The sequence below is a fragment of the Vigna radiata genome, chromosome 8 (genome assembly GCF_000741045.1).
Source record: "Vigna radiata var. radiata cultivar VC1973A chromosome 8, Vradiata_ver6, whole genome shotgun sequence".
Lineage (NCBI taxonomy): Eukaryota > Viridiplantae > Streptophyta > Magnoliopsida > Fabales > Fabaceae > Vigna > Vigna radiata.
This window is the reverse complement of record NC_028358.1, coordinates 42913589-42928452: the sequence shown is the minus strand read 5'-3', so window position 1 is coordinate 42928452 and position 14864 is coordinate 42913589. Positions and strand designations below refer to the sequence as shown.

At 31.6% G+C, this 14864-nt stretch overlaps 2 protein-coding genes across 3 annotated transcripts; one reads left to right on the top strand and one right to left on the bottom strand.

Moving 5' to 3' along the window:
• Window positions 1–2777: 2777 nt before the first annotated feature.
• LOC106771450 (origin of replication complex subunit 4) lies at window positions 2778–7774 on the bottom strand. Of its 2 annotated transcripts, XM_014657431.2 has the most exons (17): window positions 7627–7774; window positions 7445–7535; window positions 7307–7363; window positions 6937–6984; window positions 5619–5669; window positions 5484–5527; window positions 5345–5408; window positions 5072–5158; window positions 4722–4813; window positions 4564–4645; window positions 4235–4320; window positions 4041–4150; window positions 3793–3885; window positions 3662–3726; window positions 3390–3533; window positions 3059–3140; window positions 2778–2909 (listed from the first exon to the last, which is right to left on the bottom strand). In XM_014657431.2, exons 1-16 carry the CDS (start codon window positions 7728–7730, stop codon window positions 3105–3107), a joined length of 1254 nt encoding a protein of 417 aa, XP_014512917.1. In that variant the 5' UTR covers window positions 7731–7774; the 3' UTR covers window positions 2778–2909; window positions 3059–3104. The 2 variants fall into 2 exon arrangements, with proteins under 2 accessions (XP_014512917.1, XP_014512916.1); XM_014657430.2 differs by having other exon boundaries at window positions 2778–3140.
• Window positions 7775–10464: 2690 nt separating this feature from the next.
• On the top strand, window positions 10465–14752 carry LOC106772852 (sec-independent protein translocase protein TATC, chloroplastic). Its single transcript, XM_014659465.2, has 4 exons — window positions 10465–10825; window positions 11473–11789; window positions 13643–13933; window positions 14312–14752. The coding sequence occupies exons 1-4, from the start codon at window positions 10579–10581 to the stop codon at window positions 14519–14521; spliced, it is 1065 nt and encodes a 354-aa protein (XP_014514951.1). The 5' UTR covers window positions 10465–10578; the 3' UTR covers window positions 14522–14752.
• The last annotated feature ends 112 nt before the right edge of the window (window positions 14753–14864 follow it).

The following is a 14864-nucleotide window of genomic DNA, read 5'->3' as shown; positions in this document are numbered from 1 at the left end:
TAAAGAGTTATTTGATTTGAAACTTTTGATTCCAACTATTATTTAGCTTTCAAATTAAAATTTCCTAGCTTTAAACAAAATATAAATAAGACAACTTGGTAATTAAAAATTAAAAAAACACTTTCCCAAACTAAATATTGCCCAATCAAACTAAACATTGTCCAATATTCTTTTTCGTTTTATGTTTAAGTACCAAAGCAAAATATGGATTATTGACTTACTGAGATGAAAACTGAGTAAAATATAATAGTGTACAAATTTTTTGAATCATTATTTAGTCAATTATATTATGCATATATCAATTCAAATAATTTGTAATAATTTGTTTATCTTTTATATGTCTTTATGGCACTGGCAATATTCTTTTCCTAATAAAAAATGTAGGAAAAAAAAAATTGACAACACTGTTCCTAAATAACAACTATTAAACATGAATTTTTCTAACAGAGTATTATTATAACAAAAAATAATTTATAATGTTGTAGAGTAAGTTTATAAGAAAAGATATTGCACAAGGAATGAGTGTTAAGAAGTTTATATGAAAAAGTCCAGAGACTTACTATCCTGATACTTTTCCTTGAACATCCGTTTATTTATCATGAGATAAATGTCAAAAATATTCTTTCAAATGAGTTATTGTCTTTCAAATTATATAATTTAAAAATAACAAATAAATCCTAATAAAATTAACTTTTTCACTCTTGAAACATATTCTCAAAAAATCTCAAATTACATTAAAATTAATTTTGTTTACTTTTGAATTGTATAATAAAATATTTTAAGTTACATAATTAATTTTTTTCTAGATTATACTCTTAAAATATATTCTATATTTCCTAATTTTTATCTATATTTATTAAACCGGAATTAATGTCACTACATTAAAATTTATAAGAATAATAAGGTAGTGTAGTGATAAAGTAGAAGAAACTGTGAGAAAAGTTATAGATTCAGTTCTAGTCTCCTTACACTTTTGAAAGTTATAAGGTTAACTTGAAGAGTTTAAAAAAGAGGTAAAAAGGATTATGGATTCAACTTCTACTACTACTGATACATCATTAATTCTTTAAATAGAAAAGATCATAATTTCTTAGGCACTCAATTCTATTTAATTATGAATTGATATTCATTTATTAAATATTTAATATAGATAAAGTAATTCATATTTACAGAACTTTAATTTTTAACTTTCTTGATTAAATAAAGTATTTCAATTTAATAAAATTGAGAGTCAAGTTGATTCAACTTAGTCAAGTCAATTTGGTTTGGACTTTGGTTGAACTACATTTGTTAGACTCAAATCAACTAAGTTAGTACAAGCACATGTAGAACTGACTCAATTTAGACTCAAGTTGAACTGAATTAGTGTAGACCAAGATCAAGTCATGTTAATACTAGCCTAGATCAATATAAGTTAATCCAAAACAAGTTATTGAGTCAAGTTAATTTGAGCTCATGTTGAGTCAAGTTTAGGGTTAAGGTAAGTCCACATTCGGTCAAGTCGAGATGTGTTCATGTTCGTCTAAGTTTGGACCAACCCACAACCAAACGAGTTGGATTAAGTCCAAATCAGTCCTAGTCTAATCAAGACTAATCAAACCTAACCCAATTACCACCAAGTCAAGTTAGGTTGAGACAAATCTACTTAAGTCAGGTCAAGTATGCTTACTGCAAATTAAGTTGACTTGAACGAGTCTATAACTAAGTCAAACCAAACCAATTTGAGTCCAATCAAGATGGATTCATAGTCATTTAAATTAAGAACTATCCATGTTTAACTAAATTGAACTAAGGTCTTGATAAGTTCTAGTTCAATCAAAATTAGAGAAACCTAATCCAAGATCATATTTAGCCGAATTGAAACAAGATCACATTTAATTAGACTAGATCTATGTCAAATAAATATTAATTAGATTTTAAATATGTTAAATCCAGATAAATTGAATCAGATGTGATAAAATTGAATTAGATCTATTTTGAACGTGACATTTAATTAAAATCATGTCAAACTAAGTTAGATAAATTTCACATATGAATTTATGAATATGAATAATTTCAAATTTTTACTTTGTTGAAAGAATTTAAAGTTATTTAATTTTAAATAATTCAATTACTTTAATAAAATTGTAGAATTTCAACTTTTTCAAAATTCTTTATCCAAACAGCATATTTTATCATAAAACATTTTAAATTCTCTAAAAAATAAATAAATTACCCTCTTAACACTATTAGGCTATTCCAGCCCAACTCCATTCTTTTTCAACAAATTTCTGGGCTATAAGAATGTTTTAAGTGCAATAAAATATCATTTTAATATTTGCTCGTTTTTCTTATATTTCTTAATTATACAAAACAAAACGAGTATTTTAAAAGAAATTGAGAAGGATAAAACTAGAATTGTAGAAAGTAATTGCCCAAAATCTAAAGCGGAACCAGTACAGAGACTTAAAATAAAAAGTTGTATGGATGTCTTATTTCCCTCTCCGTAATTATTCATAAACAGTCGAGAAAATAAACCTTAACTTAGGGTTGTCTGTAAAAAGCCAAACTTGTATGCATATTCACGCAATGAAATAATGATTTTAAATTTAATAAATGAGACATTATTAAATAATAGTGTAAAACTTGTTTACAAATTAAAGTAATAATTAAAAAAACCTTAATATACTTTAAGATATTGTTTAACGTATTTGATATTTACAAAATTGTCACACTCATTTAAAGAGTTGTTAATGCAATCCTAAAAAAATGAGGTGTCAATACATGAATAGATGATATGCAACAACTTTACATCATTATGAATGCATGTAGAAGCCAGTGTATTGTGACAAGCACAAGACGGTTTACGGGGGTGTTTACATGATTTTTAATTTATTGATTTATGTAATGACGCAAGTCCGGATTTTAACCTGTATCAAATTGAGATCTGTTTGATCAGAAGAGATGAACAAAAAAATAATAATTTCTGTGTACATGAACTATATGATCACAACAAAGTGTCTAAACAAGAGAGACGATTTAGTAGACAGGCTGAATTGCACAGAATTTGGAATCGTACCGCACAATGTAACATGAAGCACGGAGAGACATGTCCCTCGAGGGTTTCAGCCTTCACGATCCATTAACTTTATAAGGTAAGCCTGCCAAAAATATGCAATTTGATAAGTATTTTGGTTTCTCAAAATACCCTTTTATCCTGTATGTAAGAGACTATTCTCTCATAGATGAAGCCCTAAGGTGGAGACTACTCCCAACAGTTATTTTGCCCCCATCATACACATTTTGAAAGATGCAAACCCCTTTACCTCCAATGAAATCCTCACAATTCTTATTTTTCAATCTGGCACATAATTAATATACAGCTGAGCTAATTGTGTCAATTAACTTACAGGGCATGAATTATACGCTCTCAGTCCCTGATGTAGTTCAGCAGATGAAATTAAAAGCTTTACAGGACGGAATTCAACAGACAAATTCTGTCCTCTATTGTCTGTGAAATATATCATCTCAAGATGTAGAAGGTGTTCAAATGCCTGCGTACAAAAGGAAAAAAATAGCCCAAGTTTGGGGTTACGGACAAATGGTAGGAACCATACCATAACCATTATTTGCTACGATAACAAGTCAGGCTTAAAAAATTCATAAAAGCAGATGAACACACCCGTAAGCAGACATTTCTCGAATAATATTCAGAAGTTCGGAAGGAATCATGCATACTTTTATACTCTGCAAAGTGTGGCAGTCACGTTAAGGAATAATACAAAAAATTGAAAGAAAAACTACAAATATTACCTTTCATTACAGAATTGAAATTGCATAAACTTTTCTCTTTAACTTCCAATCTCTTCATGCAAACCAAAATATGAAGTTCTAAATTGGAGCAATCTGCTTGCAAGTTGAAATAATAACCAAAAAGCCATTAGTTCAAGACCCATTAAACGGGAACAGTTTATAGATGAATATAACGTCAATGCGATGGCATCTCTATACAGAAAGGATAGCATCTATCACAATTTATAAATTATTTAAAATTTACATACTTCTTAAACATTCTAGTTTCGGTTGTCTTTGGATGCTTGAAAATGCAATTTCAAAGCTCTCCTGAGACAAGAACCCAGTCTGCAAATCCATATGAGAGACTGCACAGAATCTGGAAGATAATTAAATTCACAAAAGTGTGGAGAATATCTATATGATATTCAACAGTAAACAGAAGTGCTAAAAAAAAACTTACAGGAACCTCAGCAAATGTTTGACAGAGGAATCAACATTTAAATATTTTTGTAGGGTTTCTTTGAACTTTCTATCTTCTATAATATTCTGTAATCTGTCAAGGATTTCTTAATGAGGTAGACAAGTGTGAATTTTCATTGATCAAGAAAATACATAAATAAATTTTCCACACATAACAATTGCAGGGTTACCAACAATATTTCGTTCTGCAAAGCTCATTAACTTAAGTATGAGAATAGTAACATATGGACAAACATGTCAACATGTGTGGATTATGAACTAATCAACTAGAAGCAACATAGGAAAGCATTCGCAATAAAAAAAGGATACTTGGACCTTCGTGTTAAACTCAGTAGCATAATCATGCGGAAAGCTTGAATCGATTGGTAATTTCAGTATGTGCATTAGTAACCTACATGGCAAGTCAATCATTGCATTTAACATCGTCTTCAGCATATCTCAGTCTAAGGAAATTACAATCCACCTACTTCTGTGAATCTTCCATTGAAGGTGGTAAGAACAACAGCTTTCTATGGGAAAACCGAGATCGTACTCTTTTCTCCAACAGTTGATCTGCATCCTGCAAGATGAACTATCGTGATTTGTAAAGGTTATCTTATGTTCTACAACAACCACATGCAATGATAAATTGTTTTCTAAAAAATACATATACAAGCAAAACAAAGTGGAAAACACTTAATCCAATAACAATAATTTGTAAGTTACAGAAATAACATCAATTTAATTTTTCTCACCAATCGCAATAAGAAATTAAAACATTACTATTCACAACTAAAAAGTTTATTGAAGAAAAACGAAATAACTGCAAAGCACATACCAAACGGCAACTAATGCCAAGTACAACAGCCTGTGATGTAATTGATTGCATTGCATCTAACAAACTATAAAGTAACCGCTGTTTACCCTGCAAATAATCAGGATGCAAACATAGCAAATATGTTTAAAAAGTCACACCAAAATATTTCATGGACCACAAATAGGATTACTTAGTAGAGAGTAAGAGGTTGAAAATAACTACAATTATAACCAATAATTTAAACTACAAACTTTCGAGAAATGATCAAAGCACAAAAAGCAAGAGAAGCCTTACCTGAGCAAACAAGTCAAACTCTTCCAGAACAAATATCACTGTTTTATGTGCTAATCCACATTCCCTAGAAAACAAAGAGAGTAAATGCTCCAGAACTTTAAATTGTTTTACTTTTTCAACAAATGAAACTTTCACTCACCTTAGAATGGCAACCATAAACTGGGAGTTGTCATCAAATGATGCCTGCAGAATGTTCATATCAAGAATAAAAAAAAATCAATTTACGGTAATTGTAAATGAATAGTGGGGATTTTGTATATGTAGGTTATGTTACCGCTTTTGAGAATAGCAATTGATGCTCCATGCACAACTGCCTAGCTATTTCCTGTTTCATCGTGGTTTGCAACAAGAAATGAGACACCAAACAAGAACAGATACAGTGCAACCTAAATCTACCCGTTCAAACAATCTTTACTTGTATTGACATTTTTGATAGAAGAGATAAATAAAAGGAATATGAAGTGGAAAAGGAAAGAAGAGAAACTTATGAGAAATAAAATAGAAATAGAGGTAGTCTCACTGAAAAAATAGAATGAAGATTAATTTTTTGAGATTATTAAATTTAAAAAGGAATTAAAAACATTATGTTATTATTATTATTATTACTATTTTAACTATAATCTATGAAAACACAAATGGGGATTATCCTATTTTATGTACACATAATATTCTTATTTTACCCTTATCTATAAGAATATAAAATAGAGATTACTCTATTTGGTGCATGTAATGATGTAAAAAGATTAGGTTTGACAGAGTGGGAGTGCAACTGAGGCGAATGAGACCCAATGCAATATTAGTATGTAGTGTGTTCTTTTGATTTTTCAAATTTGATAGGCAAATCATTAATTTAAAAAATATATAAAATTAAAATTAATATAAATGTTAAACTTAACTCATTAGAATAATAGTGTAACAGAAATTACAGACATAGGCACAACAACTCTTGTGTTTCTGCTGGTAGTCATAATAAAACATTGGGATTAACAAAAGAGAACCAAAACTCAAGAGACATCCTTCCATCTGGTGTTCTTCCACCCATTTCTGTACTATCCTAAACCTAACATGAAATGAAAAGTGATTGAATTTTGCTCCATTTCTCCGCAGGTTTTCACAGCCAAATGGTGCACAAATCCAATAATCAACCCTCTCCCTCGCTGTTCCACTATTTTCTCATTTACCTCTGTGCGATCGAACTGTCCGTATGACAAGAATTGCAAATTCTATAACATGCCTACAGTTCCGGAATTAAAATCTACAAGCTTCCTAGCTAAATCAAATTAGTTGTCCCCTTCTGCAGTAAGACTAACCGGTCAATCACCCAGATAGACTTCATACCAACCTATGCGCCTATATTATTAAGTGTAAGAAGCTGACTGGGGCGGCAAACTAGCCATATAAGAATCCATTGATTATATAAACAAATCACAACTAACAAACGTCACCAAAGTTGTTGTTAGTAGTAAGTCAACATAAACAATCAGGAAAAACAATTCAAGAAAATATTAACACAAACAAAAAAACAAAGGGCAAAAACAACGTCATAGCCGTTTAAATTAGTAACATTATACGCGGGTCTTATGAATGCTAACCTTGAATGCAGAGACGTCGTCACTATGTAAAAGGCCATTCAACCGTATCTGCAACGAAAAACTTATACTAAGATGACAGACATACTTCCATTCCCATAAATTATTAATAACATTATGTTTAATGGCTCATTCAGTAATATTTGAGCATTTCTTTTTGAATTTTAGTCTGTCCAAATACACGTTTTAATCTGTTTTAGTCTCTGCCATGAACTTAAATGGATTAAAAATGTATTTTAGTGGCTAAAACGGGTTAAAAAGCTAATGCGTAAGCCTGAAGAAAGTAATTTCTAAATGTAGGAATGAAGCAGTAATGATCGTGCAGACAAGACTAATTAAACCATGTCATTATTTGGAGACAGTGATTAATTACCACTGAAATCGAGTCTGGATACTCTTGCAGCAAATCTTGAATGACAACTTCCAAAACCTGATAAGAGAAAACATATTGAAAAGAAAATGGAAGAAACCCTTAAACCGATGTTGAGGTTGAGGAGAGTGATTAACACACCGCGTTCTTTCCGGAGCCGCGCGGACCGAGTAGCAGAATAGAATTGTTGCACGCTTCCGTCACCGAACTCGATATCATGAATTTCAGTTTGCTGATATGATAAGTCGGTAAAGTGAGGCAACCACCTATTCGGATTTGATTGAATAACAAGGACAAAAGTTAACTGCGGGAAGATTTCAGACCTGTAGTTGCTGTCTGGATAATCGTTGTTGAAGATGAATTTGGGGTCGCAGATTCTGCTTCGAAGCACGTTCACTGCCTTCGTTTTGTGATTCTCTGGCTCCATTGCGCCGAAGATACAACACACTTGGCGGGAACAACAAACGTGCCTGTTTCTTTATAACTGGCGAAGATCTTGTGTTCTCTGGCAAATGCGGCCCAAATCCTATGATGGGCTTCGTTCTTCGGTTATGGGCTTTAAGTTTTTCATGATGACACCTAATAAAGACCTGTCTTTGCAAATACTAGAAAAATGTTATCAATGTTAACATAATGAATTCCTCATTACAGGATTTGTGATTTAATATTAATTTCAAACAGAATTACAATACCATTATGTTTTTCTTAAATTAAAATTTTATATTGTCACTCTATTGTATGAGATCAACCTTACAAGTCGTGTATCTCGTAATTTATATCAACTTTGCATTTAAAAAACAAATCAACAAACAAAAATCATAACAGGTCTTCGAGGTATAATATAATTTTTACTTAATTAAGTAGAATAATTGTATTATTTTCGTTTTTACTTAAAAAATTTAAGACTTTTATAATTTTGAAGTATTTTTAATAGAATTTCTATTAAATTTTTTTTTATCTATTTGGTATTCAAAATTTATATATTTTTTAATTGATCGTTTAATTTTATTTAATTAGATAGTATGATTATAATCTTGTGTTTTTACTTTTCTTGTTTTACTTTACATATATTGAAAATGTGGGATTTTTTTGGTTAATATAAAAAACACATAACAATAACATCATTTAAATTAATTACAAAAATATTGCATTTGATGATTTGTTAAGACAGACGGGTAAATTGAAGTCTATATAATGACTAATAACGACTTGAAATTAAATTGTTTTAGACATGTATTGAAAAGTGTTTAACCACCGCTCAACTCTAAAACATTCACAGATTTACATTTTTAACCATATAAATTTGACTCTTGACAGTCTAATTAAAATATTCCTATACCTATACAATAAACTTACGTTTGGAGTTAGCTTGCCACCACTCAACGCCATACCTAAAACAACATATTCTATTTTAAGATTTAAGGAAAAAGGGACTTGTTTAGATTATTAAATTAGTATTCCACAATTATTACTTTGTCCAGAAACATTTTCCAATATCAAAGCATATATCAACTTGTTCAAATGATCATATAATAAGTTAGGTTTAATAGGTTCGGAGGTCCCTATATTTGGAGGTTTGTTTCAATTGGGTCCTCCAATTTTTGAAGTGATCAATTAGGTCCCTAATTTTGTCAATTTGAATCAATAAAAGCCTTTCTGTTAAATGCAGTTAACGCCGTGAAGTTTTTGAACATGTGACACGTTGACGCTTCCAGGTGACATCGTTTCAAGTGCATAAGTTGATTATATAAAAGGGTGAAATCCCTAAATTAAAAGGGTGTATTTGAAGGTGAAATCCCTAAATTAAAAGGGATTTCATCCTTTTATAATCCACCTATTCACTTGAAACGGTGCCATCTAGAAGCGTCAGCGTGCCACATGTTCAAAAACTTCACGACGTTAACTGCATTTAACGGAAAGACTTTTATTGATTCAAATTGACAAAATTAGGGACCTAATTGATCACTTTTAAAATTGGAGGACCCAATTGAAACAAACCCCCAAATATAGGGACCTCCGAACCTATTAAACCAATAAGTTATTCATTTCAACATCAATTCATACAATTTAAAACAACACCCGACAAATTATAACACATCCACTTTACTTAGTAGTTCAACCACCAATATAACAAGTCAATCAATTTAAGATAATTTAAACATGAAATTTAACATTCTTATATAATTTATAAACTTAAAATAAGATAATTAGTTTCCGTTGTCTGAAAAATGACCAAATAACTTCATTTTTCTTGAAATACGTTTAGATACACAAAAAGTCTTATTTATCCATGTGAATAACAAAAATACGATTAGAACCTACCATTAGAACAACTAAACAACATATATTTTTATAAAAAACTCATACCACACATGTAAATATAAATTAAGAATAAATAAATAAACTAACTTACTCAATTACAAAAATTAATAAAAAAATATAAAAAACTCGTTTTAATGATTATTTTAATGTATGTAATCTTTAAATAAATAAAAAAATAGTTACAGAGAATTAAAAAGCTCTAAAAAGAATAAAGTTTAATAAGATAAAAATAAAAAAAAAATTCTATTTATACTTTAAATTTATATTATTAAAATAATTAAATTTTATTATTATATTGATTCTAGAACGTCATTTTCTAAACTTTTATATCCTAACACCCAACATTCATGATTATTCCTACTAAAGTAGTAAATGCATTTTTTTGACGTATTTTTCAAAACTTGTAATTATTCTAACATCATAATTTTATATATAAATTTCATCAACACATGTGATATATATATCATAACTATCAGAAAAGAAAAATGCAATTGACCAAATCTTTAAATTAAATTTTAAAACAATACAACATTATCAATAACTCATTTATTTATTCAAGAATAATTACACAAAAAATCAATTGATATTTAAGTTTGCATTAATTATACTAAAGTTCATTGTATTCAATTATAATTTTAAAAATTTATGTTTTCCCATTCATTAAAGATGTCTACCACGAAACAGTTGTGTAAAAGTTACCGATATTTTCCGACACACATGAATCCAGAATTTATGTTCTGCAAATTTATGTCATCAATTAATTTGTGTTTATAAAAAACTGAAATAGTAATTTAAAGAAAATATCTAACGATAATTTAATTTTCGAAAATTAATTTTAGCAGTTTTTCTTTTGTGTGCAGAAGTGCTTGCGACTTAAAATATCAGGCGGCGAGGCACACAACGTGAGCGTGCAAGCCAGAATCAAAGCAAATCGTATCCAACAAAATCAAAAGATGTTACGGCTCACCACCATGGGATTGGTAACCACCACTGTTCCCGCGAACGTCGTTCCTCAATTCGGTTCAGTCCGATCGTCTATTCGGGTCGGAAACCCATCCGGGTTGAATTTCCCTCTTTCACTATCACAGAAGAGGAATAGGAGCCATGTTTGCTTGGCTGTGGATGACGACCTCAGACAGGAGCAGCAGGACTCGAGTACAACCGGTATTGGGTTGGGTTCCGCCCTTGAAGAAAGGCCCGGTAAGTACCACTGATACCCGCTTCATCGAATTCAGTCATTTCAATTTAATGTTATCGTTATATTATTCCTTAAAAGTTTTTAGAAAAATTTAACTCTGCCGACTTCAATTCGTACTGTTATTTTCCTTCTTATTTGTGGCATATATTAAAACCTGCGTATTGTTATATAAGTTCACGGTGATTGATCTGGAGGACATACAAAAATGTGGGATGCCTTAGTTGTATCAAGGTAGTTTTGAATGAACTTACCCACAAACTTATAGTAGAAGAATGTGAGAAAAAATCAATCTTATATGAAATAAAGTTAATTTGGACAAATACAGAGTTACAGATTTAATTTTCTCTTATGAAAGAAACTTATTTCATTTATCCCAGTTATGGAGAATTTTATACAAACATGACCGATGTCTAATATTGTGTAAGGATGCTACGAGGATAATTTCCAACAATGATTAGTGTATATCGTTTTTTGTTCATATTATACTATTTAGCTGAACTTATCCTGGAGTGGTTTCTTGAGAACAATGTTAATACCGGTATATTTGAACTTGTGCTAATTTTTTCCCAAGTTAATTAATGATTATGATGATATGATTTCTCAAGTGTAGTAGATAGGGTTTAAGATTCTAAGATCATTCTTATTTCAGAAAACACAGATCTTTTTGAGAGTACATCAGAAGAAATGCAGGGAAATTTTGAACAAGATGGTGAACGAAGTGCTATCTATGATTTTCTTTATCCTAATAAAGATCTTCTTCCTGATGATAAAGAAATGAGTGTATTTGATCATCTTGAAGAGCTGCGGCAGAGAATCTTTGTATCAGTTTTAGCTGTTGGAGGTAGCATTTTGGGATGCTTTACATTTTCAAAAGAATTGATAATAATTCTTGAAGCTCCTGTTAAATCACAGGGTGTAAGATTTCTTCAGCTGGCTCCTGGTGAATTTTTCTTTACAACTTTAAAGGTAACATATCTTACCTTACATAAATGTCCGAGATGGTTGTTGCTTCCTTACATATCAAATGAGCTCCGATATTTTATTTCCTGGTAGACATTTCATTAAATTAAACAAGTGTTTTATGTTGTTGGTCTTGCTTTATCAGGAATGTACAAAGCAGCCTTAGTTCTTATGTCTGCCTCATAACTAGTTGACAAATAAGATTAATGGGCATACTATAATTGAAATATCTATATTCTCGTGCTAATTGTTTTAACTAAAATCTTAAACTAAATTCAATCCAAATAAACTGTGATTTAGAAGATCGAGAAGAATGGAAACAGTGTGTTCATTTATACTTCGTCACATCATTTGGTAAGATCTCATAGCGACATGGTGCACAGTATTCATGAATGAATGTGATGGGCCGATAGCTCTACCCCTCAAGAAGCCCAAGCAGGTGATAATTAAACCCTACTGGGCTAAGGATTACTATGCCCTTTTTGTGATGTAGTCCCTCTAAGAGATGACATGAAATGAAATATCCATTCTCTTTTATATTTCCTTTATCTTGTCTTGTAGGGTAACTCCTTTTCCATCTCCCGTGTTACTCTGGCCTTGCCAAATTAGTGGAAGAGTAACTTAAGGATGTCAAACCTAAACCCTTCAAATCCCAATACTCTACCTCACAACCACCTTACACCCAAAACTATCTCCTCAACTTCACAAAACTCTTTTCCTATCAAAAAGTTAAACACTGCTCGGATGCAAGAAAGAAGGACCCAAGGCCTCTGCTACTATTGTAATGAAAACTTTTACTAGATCACAAATGTGCTTCAAAAAATTTCCATCTCCTCATGATAGACGATGAGGGTCCCATTACCTCATACATATTTAAAAGAAAAGAAAAATCCAACCTAACCGTGTTCAAACCCAAGGTGAGTTGGGTTGACTCATGAGTTTAAATCCATTTTGACACCTCAACCAACTTTTCCACCCCAAGCATCACTTTTACCCATAATCACAGACTCATCACTTTGTTGGGCCAACCACCATCTCCACCTTCTGCCACCATCTTCCACCAACTATCCTACCTTCACTCTGGCTCCATTTCATCACTTCATTTCCTTATGTTTTTCTATCGGTGTTGTCAAGCTCCGAAATTGTAAAAGAATAAAAAAGGAGATAAAAGATTATAACTCAACTTGTACGAGTTATGCATATATGAAAAACTATATCAATAGATAATATGGACAAGAAAAACAACTCATAATACCTTGGTAGAAACTAGTTTGCCCAACAATTTTTCATTGCAGAGATGGGCATCTCTTTAAGGTGACTACGTTCAAAGTGCTATAGTCTGCATGAAAACACTGAACCGTCTTTCTTTATCACAAGAAGGTTGCACCTCAAGATCAAGGTAATGATGGGTTGATAGTCCAACCCCTCGAGAAGCCAAGTGAGTGATAATTAAACCCTATTGGACCAAGGATTACAATGGGCTGAAGTAAGCGTTGAAGCAAATTCTGTAGTTGGTATAGAATCTTCGAATTTTCTTGTAAGATCTCATAGGCACGTCATATTCGTGACTGAATGTACAAAATCTACTTTGTGTATTACCACTTAGAATTTGAATTAGGATCTACTTCAACTCTACAACACTTATAATATGAGGACTGTCGAAACTAATTAGAACTAGTCTATTATCTCATTAGAACCAGTCAAAATCTTATTATCTTTATGCAGTGTTGTGTTATGTTGTGCATTTAACCTGTTTTTTCATACCCATATAAGTTGGGATCAAACCCCGAATAAAGAGATAAAATAAAAGAAGGCAGGAGCTACCTTGGTAGTATTAATTTTGTCACTCTGAACTGCAGGTGTCTGGGTACTGTGGCCTTCTTTTGGGAAGCCCCGTCATCCTCTATGAAATCATAGCCTTTATACTTCCAGGACTTACAAAAGCCGAAAGAAGATTTCTAGGGCCAATTGTTTTAGGCTCATCAGTTCTTTTCTATGCCGGAATAACTTTCTCCTACTTAGTTCTGACACCTGCCGCTTTAAATTTCTTTGTTACCTACGCTGAAGGTGCTGTTGAATCAATTTGGTCCATTGATCAGTACTTTGAATTTGTTCTTGTGCTTATGTTCAGTACAGGCTTATCTTTCCAGGTAATTTTTTTCTTCCTGGTTTCTCTTTCTTTTTTGATACACTAGCTAACACCAACTCTTGACAGTGGTTATTGTTATGATTACATTTTTAAAATTGTCATGCATGGGTCTATTTGGAATTATGAACAATGTGGACATTCCAACAACATGATTCTGTTATGTATTCGAAAGAAAGGCATGCTATGGTCACTAAAATGAAAAAATGCTCATAAGATAGTTTTTGCTTGGACTCCATTTGTAATCAATCATTCCTTTGGATTTTAGTTTTGCATAAAATAGTTGTGCGTTTAACCAGTGCTTGATGAAACAAGAATCTTTGACGACATATGTAGCTCCAAACTTTATTAGTTATGGAATCTAAAGGAATTCATATTGCAGGTACCTGTCATACAATTTCTACTGGGACAACTTGGACTGGTATCCGGAGACCAGATGCTATCAATTTGGAGGTATGTTGTGGTTGGTGCAGTAGTGGCAGCTGCTATAGTTACGCCATCTACCGATCCTCTCACTCAAGTTCTTCTGGCAGCACCTTTATTGGGTCTTTACCTTGGTGGGGCATGGATGGTCAAGCTGACTGGACGATGACCTTAGTCCCTTAATTACGTGCCAGAATTTTCATAGTAGATGTTAATGTACATTCACACAGCAATGTAGTGTATATTTTTACTCGTACCAGAGCATTACTTTTCCTGTATTCCAATTGATTTAAATTTATAAGTCTGTCGGGTCATTTTTAAATGAAAAACCTGCTTTTTATTTTCAAATTACAAACAAAAGAAAAAAAGTATAATACTATATATAGCTTTTCTTGTTGAATCTCCTCGCCCGTATGTTTAAAGCAATAAAGCTTATTTGTCCAAAGAACGCGCCTTTAAGAAGTTTAAGTTAAAAGCTATCTATACCGGCGAGAAGAGTTTGAGTCTTATAA